Source organism: Salvelinus namaycush, chromosome 32, assembly GCF_016432855.1.
Source record: "Salvelinus namaycush isolate Seneca chromosome 32, SaNama_1.0, whole genome shotgun sequence".
In the NCBI taxonomy this organism is placed as follows: domain Eukaryota; kingdom Metazoa; phylum Chordata; class Actinopteri; order Salmoniformes; family Salmonidae; genus Salvelinus; species Salvelinus namaycush.
The window spans coordinates 6,420,101-6,430,752 of NC_052338.1; the positions used below are offsets into that span (position 1 = coordinate 6,420,101).

Sequence of the window (10,652 nt, forward strand, 5' to 3'; positions counted from 1 at the left end):
AATAGCGTGAGAGAAAACATTTTTCAAAATTCATTAGCCGTTTTATAAACGTTTATCAATTCAAGCATAGCCAAATAATTTGTTACCTGACAGTAGGGCTCAGTCTTCGTTCGAGATTTCCAAAGCATGATGACGTTGTTGTAAAGGGTGGCCGGGTTGCAGAGATTGGAGTTACGTTTGGACAGGGGGTTATAGCGGGCAACAGGAGGATGGATTAAGACGAGTTGAAGGTAGACTGATGAGTGAGTTGGTTGGAGTAGCGACGCAGGAGTTTTGTATGAGTCACACAGAGACATGGACGGAAGTTTGAGTAGGGGTGTGAGGGCGGGAGGTGAGCGGAATCAAGAGGGCTGCTAAATAAGGGCAAAAAGAGGGTTAGAGTTTTATGCCAAAACGAAACATTTGAATAGATAACACACGTTACTCACGTTTATTAAGTCGAATGCATTAAATTGTACTGTAATGTGCAATTATACTATTACGCATGACCAAGAGATTTTAAGCAAACTGTACAGACTAGATTTTTATTAATTACAGGCAAATAATTATATTTAAGCGTTTCCATAGATATATCAATTAAAACGGAATTATAACCGTACACTAGACTTCAGGCTACTGGTGTCTCTACTTGCTACTGTATCATTTGAAAACTATGTCCAGACTTGAGACACTGCAGGTTCTATCAAAAATGTATCGGAAAATAAACCTCGTCACGCAGTGACTCTTTTAGTAAGAAAGAAATTAAGTAAAATGCAGCGTTGAAATCTAAAGACTTACTTTCTCTGAAATGTAAAGTTAAAACATTTCAGTTTTATGGATTGAGGATATCTGCCAAACAAAGAATTAGTTCGTTTCACTGATATATTACGGTCTTCAAAATAACTTCCAACGCGTAATCCATGCATAATTCTGGGATGTACCATAACCCAAAATGCCACACTGCTGTCAGAATGCCATCTAGCGGTAGAAAAAGCAACATGCAGAGACATGGAAAGATATTGGTTCACTTTAACTACAGTACCACATAGTTACTATACCAATTATATTAGTCTGAAATGTTAAACTGCATCACTCCTTTCAGAAAACAAGAACATTGGTTTTATTCATGCGTAAGTGTTTTGAATTTCAGTAGTAAGCAGGACAGCTTTGTGTGGATACCATCTCTCTTCTCTGTTGAAGGAACATTCTGCTTCAAAATGAAAACACTTAAGATGAAATCTTCAACAAAATAATGATTTTATTCTTAACTTTCATACATGTAACAGACTGTTTATATACAGTCATACCAGATTACAAACAACTGAAATGTTTATCAGGAAGCGTATGACAAAGCAAATATAGCCTGTTACGAAACAATGATATGTTCAGCCATTTTGTCTTAGTCTCGAGGCTGAAGTTTTTCATGATCATGTTACGTGTCTGCTCAGGAAAAACCCCTGGCCCTCATCTTCATGATCAATACACAAGTGCTTCAGTTTGTGGTAAGGGATTTCCTCAGACTGCCCATGCTACCCAAGGCTCCCTTGGCACTGCTCTTCAGGAGGACACTGATCTCCTGTCGACAGGACGGGCACTGGAGTGCCACTGCGCAGAGGGCCTCCTCTAGTGCCCCCTGGGTGTGGGGGTCAGGCAGGGTGCTACAGGAGCCCAGCATGGCGAGGGTGTGGTTGAGCCAACCCTCCTCCCTGACCAGGGTGATGATCCAGGGCTGGGCCTTCACACAACCTCCCAGGGCCTGCAGACCCAGCCTCCACAGCTCCCCAGCCTCCTCCCACCATTCCTCCCAGGCAGGGCTCACCCTAACTGGGCCCGGGCCTGAGCTGGAGTCCAGGGCACCACGGAGGAACCGCAGGGCTGCGGAGAAGAATCGCCTCTGGCTTGCTTCAACCGGAGCTGGAACATGGTAGAAGAAATACAAAGACAGGCTTCAATGAATTTAGAGGGAATGTATTAGGCATACATTTATACAATTGCAAAAATAAACAATTCTATTGAGACAGAAATTGTCCCGTTCACTCATCTAAAAACAAAGCCATGTTAACTCACCTTTAGGAGCCGGTTTAAGCCTGCCAATCATGAGACCCAGAGTACAAAGATTGGCAGCCAGGACCAAGAGGCGGGGTTTGTGCAGGAGAACAGGAAGTGCTTCACTCAACAGTGACTCAAGGCTTCTGAAACAAGGGTCCTTTCTGAGAGACAAGATTGTGCATAAATAACAGATTTTGTCACACAGGTTATATTGTAATATTATGCATCCCCAATGTGAATTTGCAGTTAGTGAACTATTTACCATTGAGGGGGAGATTCATTTTCATTTCTTTCATAGTCAACACAAAACGACCCCATTTTGCTGTATAAAAATCCATCCCAACTAGTCACCAGTATCTGTAAATTAAACTATGCTATGTGTGTTTTATAGCATACGTGTGTGCATTTCAGTCTCTACAAAACATTCGTTATACAACACATACGTGTGTATTTGGGTCTCTGCAAGGGCAGCTGTGTGTAGTGTTTATTTTGTACCTGACTCGCTCCGGCTCCGTGACAGCGAAGTTGAGCAGGGCCGAGCAGGCTGTCTCCATACTTGGGTCCCGGGCTAGCGCTGCCCCTCCTTTCCCCCGCAGGTCACCCCATCCCTGGGTTAGGAATGTCACCAGGAGACCTGGGGTGTCCAGGGTGAGTAACACCTTTCTTGGGGCGTCCTCTGCAGAGAGGTGGCACAGAGCTGGGAGGAGATACCTAGAGAGAGAGGGGGGGAGCAGGAGAGAGGCTGTGGCTTAAGATCCTGTTTCCCAAATGCGGTCAACTCCTGATAAATGCACACAGCTTGGGACTGTCAGCACAACCTGCACTAAACCCAGCATGCAGTTACCAGGAGCAGTTTTTTAAAGAATTCAATTGGGACTGGAATCAGAGTCAACCTACCTTACAGCATCTTTGCCTGTCCAAGCCCCTCCCTGTGAGCAGTCGCCTACAGACATCTCCGACATCCAATTGGAAAGACCCTGGTCCTGACTCTCTCCCTGCATATGGCTTCTGGCGTAGCCCATCAGAAAGGGCAAGAGGGCAGTCACTTCCTCCTTGAGACAGGAAGTCTCTTCGGCGAGCCAGGCGCAGAGGGAACGGAACGTGACGAAAATGAAGGGGTCGCCGTAACGACTCGGATCAACCTGGAGAAAAAGACTTAAAAAGTTAGTTTCAGAATCAGAGTTAGCCTTCTCTTACAGGAGTACTCTTTGAGCAAAGCTGAAAGTGTGATGTAAGTTACACACTACTGTATTGGGTAAATCCATTTGAATTCAATCACTTTTTGACAGCACCCCTATTGATTTGAACGAAGCCTTCAATATATTTTCCCATTGTAGGAAGGCTCAGAAAGTGACTTTTTGGACGCGAATGTCAAAATGTAAACGTGTTCAAAGTTAACCCATTTTGCATACCCCACCATACCATGAGACATCCATGTCTTCATCACTGGAAAATATAGCCCTTTGCACTTCTACCCGTAAACAGGTTGAAAATGGACTGATAAGCACCTAAATTGGAACGTAGTGGCTGTACAGTTAAATGCTATACATGAGTATCAGAGCTCAGGGTCTCCGCTCCACAGCTCTGTATGGGTTTTGACTGACAGGCGTTCTGAACTTGACCACCGCGTGCAACAAGAAGTTGGCCACAACCCTCCCGCTAATTTGGCAACTTTTGCAAATTTTTTGTTGTCCGAGTGTAGGAAATGCTGCAAATGACGAGGACTCGATGTATTGTGAAAAACGAGACGTTGAGGATTCTAACAAATATTTCTTTGATGTCATACAAGCAAGCCAAACGCCCGTGAGTCCAAATGTGCACTTCACATTTCCATCTCATAAAACTCATGTCATATACAGTGTCAACGTTTATGATCACTAATTTTGATGTGCAGTCACAAGATGACATGGGTTGTCCTGAACAGAATGAGCCTGTTTGTTGTATTGTGAAGAACATTTGCCGCGGACCACGCATCTGAACGCACTCATCTTTCCATTCCATGCGCCCCCAAAATGACCATCTGCTTCGCTGAATTGCCTCGTGAAAGCCTGATACTATAAGATTATAAAATACAATTTAGCTAGTCATGTTGGAAATAGAACAAGCTTTCAAATTATGCCCACCTGACCCAGAATGAGATTTATTGTGGACCGTTTTTTTGGATTGCGTAAACAGTATTTGTGCAAAGGCGGGGGGGATGCAATGCTGTGTTCAAAACAACTACAAGTGTACTTGCTCTAGTTCCTCAACGGCACAGCTAGGAGAGCTAAAAAGAAACACTTTATAGTTGAGGACTCTTCGAGTCATATAAACGCATTGAAATTACTTAGGAACTGTGCACACTAAGGTGTGGGGCCACTTGGAAACACCAGTTAGACCTCTCACTCAAACCTTTGTCATGTCTTCGGTTGCACCTATCCCAAATGTTCCAAGAATATTCTTATCAAGTTACTGAATGTATTTCCAGATTTTGTTAAAGAAATTAGGTAAAGGACAGTAAAATGCACATAAAATCAACAGTGTAATGTTTGGGTTCACTCGTGTCAGGTGAACTGTTGTGTCCCTCACCTTTTGTCTAATACTTTTCCCATAATCTCCAAACTGTTTCCTTTTCATTGCTACCATGGGTATGAATATGCTTTCCATATTTATTCTATAAGAAACATTTCAATTTAGCCCTATCCATATAGTGTAAGAGGTAAAAAAATTATTTTAAAAATCGAATACAATTTTTTTTGAAAGTTACCGTAAAAATGTAAATTATCCCAAAATATATATTCGCATAAACCCTATTTTACATTATCTGAGGTTCTTGTTTTGTGCCCGCCATCAGTTGACACAAATCCTACAATTCTGTAAAGCAGAGTCTAAGCTACAACATGAGTATTAAAAAAATAAATACATCAAATAAATCAAGTTCACCCATATTTTGATAATTAACATTAAAAAGGTTTTTAAAAATGTAAAAGCATTTTCATTAAAACAACATTTCCCAAGATATTTTAGAATAGTTTGACAACTCTTTTTGTGAGCTTTTAAATGACATCAAACTCAACCGTTTAGCTTTTCAAGTGATGAAGACGTGTAATGGTAGGGCGGGAATGCAAAATAGCTCAACATCGAGCACCTCTATCTTCTGAAAGTTTTGGCATTCAGGTCCAAAAAAAGTCACTTCCTGACCACTTCTTCCATGGGCAAAAATGTACTGAAAGTTATATTTAAATCAAAAGGGATGTTGTCAAAAAGTGCTTGAAATCAAATGGATTTACCCTATTGTGAATTTTGTGTGTCTGTGCTTTGTACTGTCCACACCACAGTTATCTTGAGGGAAACATTATTTGAATTTTACTCCACCTACACTTCCTTACAGACACTCTGACTGGTGTGTATAATGTGTATGAATGCATCTTCTTTGCCTCGTTCTCTTACCTGCTGCAGGTGATAGATGACTGCCGAGAAGGCCTCCTCCAGAACCAGGAGAACCTGCCTGCTCTGCTGCAGACTGAGCCCAGTGATGGCAGTCTGTGGCTGGGTATCACTCTGCTGGGCAACTCCCTGGCTGCTGCAGGCCTGCTCCATGGCCGCTTCCATGACGCGGTAGCAGGCGGTGAGTGTCTGTTGGAGCTGGGGACTCAGCTCTGTATCGGGGGGCTCCTCCAGCCCCATCCTCACCTCCACACAGGCCCGGTTCACCAGCAGGCAACAGAACTTAGGTGGCCCCACAGGCTCCCAGCCGCACAGGTCCAACAGGCAGGCAGAGAGGACTAACACAGGGCCTAATTGACCTGGGGTCAGCTTAGCCTGCAGCATGGGCCTCAGGGCCGCCCACAGACTGACCATAGTTGGCGTTAGGTCAGTGTCCTTTGGTGTTCCACCTGGCGAGGGGAGGAACTGCGGCACCAGGGCACACATATCGAGCTGGGTGAGGCCAGTGGCTTGGCAGAAGTCTTGGGAGACTCTGGCCAGGAGAGAGAGGAGTTCAGCTGGGTGCTTACTCCAGGCTCTCTCTTTAGTTTTGCCTGAGAGCAAGGCACCAAGAAGGGGTAGTCCTTTTTCATGGCTCAGTGTCTGTTTCTGCCCCAAGGCCCGACAAAGAGCTGGGACAGCACCCCTGGCCAGGAGCTGATCTGGGCCCCGGGGTAAAGCACACACTGTAATCAAAACCTGGTAACAGTCTGTAGCCAAGGCCTCATCCAGTTTGACTGTTGAATGGGAAGTTGGAGCTTCATTTTCTGCAGTACCTTCCTCAGAGCCTGTAGGGCTCGTCGCATCCTGAGATGGTGCTTTGAATCCTGCAGTGTCCTGGACAGGCTCTTTGGTAGTGTTCGTGCTCTGTGATGACTGTTCATCTTCAGCCTGGCTTGGCTGGTCTGGTTCCATCCCTTGTCTAGCCTGGTGCTGGGCTTGTTTCTGCGGGCTCCATTTGGGCCCATCGGCCAGCAGCCCTAGCAGTAGAGGGATGGTGGTAAGGAGCTGTGGGTGGGCGGCCATGTCTGGGTCTGTGCTGAGGGCAGCCAGCAGAGCTGTGCCCAGAGACAGAAGCTCCTCTGGGGGCAAGCCGGAGGCATCACTCCCCCGGACCGCCGTCACCAGCAGGCGAGCTGGAAGACTCAGCCCCACCGCCTCAAAGATGCGCCGCAGCGTCGCACTGTCAAGCTGGCCTGCTGGACACAATCGTGTAATCTACAAAACAGAAAGTGAAGGATGGAGAATATAAGGGTGAAATATTTTTTTGTTACCCACCATACCAGATTAAATAGAATTACTAAGGGTCGGAGATAAGGTAGACTGGTGACACTTACCAGGAGGAGTGCAGCGAGTGTGTGGCTGTCGTTTTTGGCGTGGGTGAGTGTGTGTAGACAGCGCTCCAGAACCTCGCGCTGGGCAGCAGACAAGCCATCTATCGCCAGCGGAGCTCCCTCTCCTTCCTCACCGCCTGTGTGTTCGCCACTGGAATCACTCTCAGAGCTCACAATAAATGTACCCTCAGCCATTGCTAATGCCATCCTGTCAACACAATATACATATCAGTGGTGAAAATGAGTGAGACAGAGATCCAGACAATGCCCCATCTTCACAACAAGTTGAGGTAGGAAGACGTCAGCCTCTACTGCATCCTGTACATTGGATTAGTGAGCAAAAATAAATCACTCTGCCTTTTTTTGTCAAGAGCTTACCTCAAATGAATCCTTTTGGAAGTTTTTCTTGGTAAGCCATTCTCATGATTTTTGTCATTGTTGTGGAGCACCACTCCTTTCCTTTGTTTGCTGAAGTGCAAAGGCCCACCTGAACTCTTATATTACGAAATAAGTCTTGTTGTGCATTGTATTATGTTCATGTTAGCTGTGTAGCTAGCTAGCTAGCTAGACTAACTATCCCAAGATGTACTCTTAATAGGTAGACCAAACCAGTTTTGGTGATTTCTGGTATTTCATCAAAATATATCAATACATTTTTGGACTCATTCAAAAGTTAACTGATTAAGTACAATACCATTGGAAAATCATGTTTAAAGTTCAATTTATATTCCGAAAACGTAAGTTGAAAAGGATGCTGTTGCTGCTTCCTGTTGACAAGACATTTTGATAAACAGCCCAGTGTCCAAATCAGTAACCAACAGTTTGTGATATATTGAAGACCTAAACATAAAATGTACTATCTGCACATACATGTGCAACAATAGTAATCATATTACTTGTAGTTTTTATAAACTGCACATTAACATGTAGTGTGTGTTTGCATTGATCAGTTACACATACATGTCAGTACATACACACAACAAGTAGGTCAAACGGGGGAGAGGCGTTGTGCCGTGAGGTGTTGCTTTATTGGTTGAGGTTTTTAAATTTTTTATAAACCAGGTTTGCTGTTCACTTGCACTATATGAGATGGAAGAGAGTTCCATACAATCAACTGTACGTTACCTTGAATTTGTTCTGGGCCTGGGGACTGTGAAAAGACCCCTGGTGGCATGTCTGGTGGTGTAAGTATGTGTTAAGTGTTGTGCGTAAGATGACTATGCAAACAACTTGGAATTTCCAACACAATGTTTCTTATCAAACAAGAAGAACCCAGTCAGTCTTTCCTCAACTCTTAACCAAGAGAGACTGGCATGCACATGATTCATATTAGCCATCTGATTACAGTGAAGAGCAAAACGTGCTGCTCTGTTCTGGGACAGCTGCAGCTTAACTAGGTCCTTCTTTGCAGCACTTGACCATGTGACTGGACAATAATCAAGACCAGATGAAACTAGAGGATGCAGTACTTCCTTTGTGGAGTCAAAACCCCATGGAAACTGGAGATATTTTTTACATTACTGGTTAGAGAACAACCTGCAGAAGACAGTCAGCTACATTTTGGAGTGATGAATTTAGATTTTTGAGGGGGTCGCCAAAACAGAAAAGCAACACTTATTTGTCAATTACTCATATCGATATCGATTGCTTGAGAGGGGGGAAACGAGGTTGCACGTCCTGATAAAACTAACAGTTCAAAACCCACAGAATCTGGGAATAATGTGTAGAGCATTGGTTGGAGGACAATTTGTAGAACACAGCATTTTAAATCAAGTCGGTCGCCAACGCGGTAAGTGTAACGCAACACTTTTTTTGCTAATCACTTCGATATCACGCTGAAATCAATAGAACAGAGGGAAAATGCTTTGGATGTAGCGCTGTTTACACTAACACTATTCAAAGGCCACACGGAAACTTGGAACAACCTATACTGGGTTGGTTAGATGAGAACTTGTAGAAGGCTTACCTATATTTTGGAATGTCGGATATTGATTTCGGGAGGCTGCCACCACAGAAAAGGAACAGACCACTTTTTCTGTTAGTTAAATTAAACAAATAACGACGCAGCATAGGATAGAAGTGGCAACGGTTGGCTGCTATTTAAGTGATAGCTTGACAGTCGAATTCATGTATTGGTGTGCGGCAAGCGCCTTAACTCTGCGTTCAAAGTCCTGCACATCCCAGCGCGTGACAAATCAACAGTACAAAACCAAAGATATGTATCTGTTTTAAGCAATCAATCTCATGTCATCGTGATGGCTATTCACTTTTATACTAATATCACCAATCTGGGGTATAAAGGATGTGTAATTACACTCAAATTTTACAGGGTGAAAAATGCAAGCTTGTGTAAAGTAGTAACACAAACTGTCCACATTAAGAAAATTAGCACAATATAGAATATGGCAAAAATAATTCTACATGTCAATTTAAGGTGATAGTATGTTGCCCACTCAAATTAATGCAACAATGACATATCTCACTCATTTAACCAATTAAGAGTTAAAAAGCTCTCAAACAATTTAGCTCAGCGCTCTAGACCAGTGTTTACCAAATTTGATCCTGGAATCAGCTGTGTAGGGCAAAAACCAAAACGTGCACCCAGGACCGAGTTTGGGAAACCCTGCTCTAGACTAAAGCCTCCAGTGTCTGTGCAGCAGCCTGTAAGTTTGACATCCCTACTCTTAAGGAGCCTTGTTATTTGCAGAGGTAGACTGGCTCTAACAGCCAAATACTCCATCTAAACATGAATGGATTCTCAATTTCGATACGGTTCCAAAAACAAAGCCCTTTTCATATCACACCAAAACAATTTCACAAAAGCAAAATACACACTGTTTTAACCAGCTTTCTCAGTTGCAGCGGACAGTATTTTTCAGTGACAACACGTTTCTGGCGACCTTCTACACATAGGTGTTCGGAGCCGCTGTAACATAGAAATATGGCCATGTGGGAACACGAACCTGGCCTAACCCTATAAAAAGACGAGCGCCAATTTAACGTTTTATTTTTAGGAAAATATGTATCGCTGATATTAAAGATAAGGTCCTTATTACTTCCTAAACCGTACCGTATGCGGTTAATGTTCAGACCGAGCGTCGCTCTTATCAAAACTCCTCCGTACAGAAGACACCTTCACCCAATGGCTCTTGTGGAGGAACTGAGAGTCATGCTCAAGGGCTAGGCTAACTCAAATTAGTAAGCTTTCCAAAGTGTTGTGGCTAATGAACTCATATCGTATACGTTCAGTGTACATATATTTTAGCATTTTCTTTGGCATACATTGAAAACTACTGTGATAAAATAATTAGTGGAAGTAGCTACAAACATACTCACATTTAGGCTAGCTGCGTTCTTTATTTGTTCATTCAACTTTCAGCGCTACACAAGAGAATGAGATCCACGAAAGTAAGCTGTCAAAAGAAGAGATGGTTACAACAACCAATCAACGTGATCAACAAATTATAATCGGCCAATCATGAGGAGGTTCTTTGACATGTAAGGACGCCATTTTGGTTGGTGGTCCGTTCTGGGAACGTTTATATTTTTTGTTGGCAAAGCAAAATATTGGCACATTATTTCAATGCTCTTTGATAATGTTGTGTTTTGTCATAGTAATAAAAGTTACTCCAAAAAATTGCAATTACTTGGCTGCGTGAGACGGACGTGATTGGATTAATCGTGTTTATGTTTATATTACGTCGCAAACTGCGCAAGCAAGACCTCTCAGAAGCCAGTTTTTGTGAACTATATTGAACAAAAATACAAACGAAACAATTTCAAAGATTTTACATTGTTACAGTTCATATAAGGAAATCAGTCAAT

The 10,652-nt window shown here is 43.2% G+C and overlaps 1 protein-coding gene across 2 annotated transcripts; it reads right to left on the minus strand.

The window, feature by feature from the left end:
- Positions 1 to 1,219: 1,219 nt before the first annotated feature.
- On the minus strand, positions 1,220 to 10,241 carry ncdn (neurochondrin). Of its 2 annotated transcripts, none has more exons than XM_038972311.1 (7): positions 10,164 to 10,241; positions 6,831 to 7,035; positions 5,458 to 6,711; positions 2,926 to 3,170; positions 2,524 to 2,739; positions 2,047 to 2,189; positions 1,220 to 1,893 (listed from the first exon to the last, which is right to left on the minus strand). In XM_038972311.1, coding segments are annotated over exons 1-7 (2,487 nt in total). In that variant the 5' UTR covers positions 10,166 to 10,241; the 3' UTR covers positions 1,220 to 1,471. The 2 variants fall into 2 exon arrangements, with proteins under 2 accessions (XP_038828239.1, XP_038828240.1); XM_038972312.1 differs by lacking the exon at positions 10,164 to 10,241 and adding an exon at positions 9,898 to 9,962.
- Between the last annotated feature and the right edge of the window lie 411 nt (positions 10,242 to 10,652).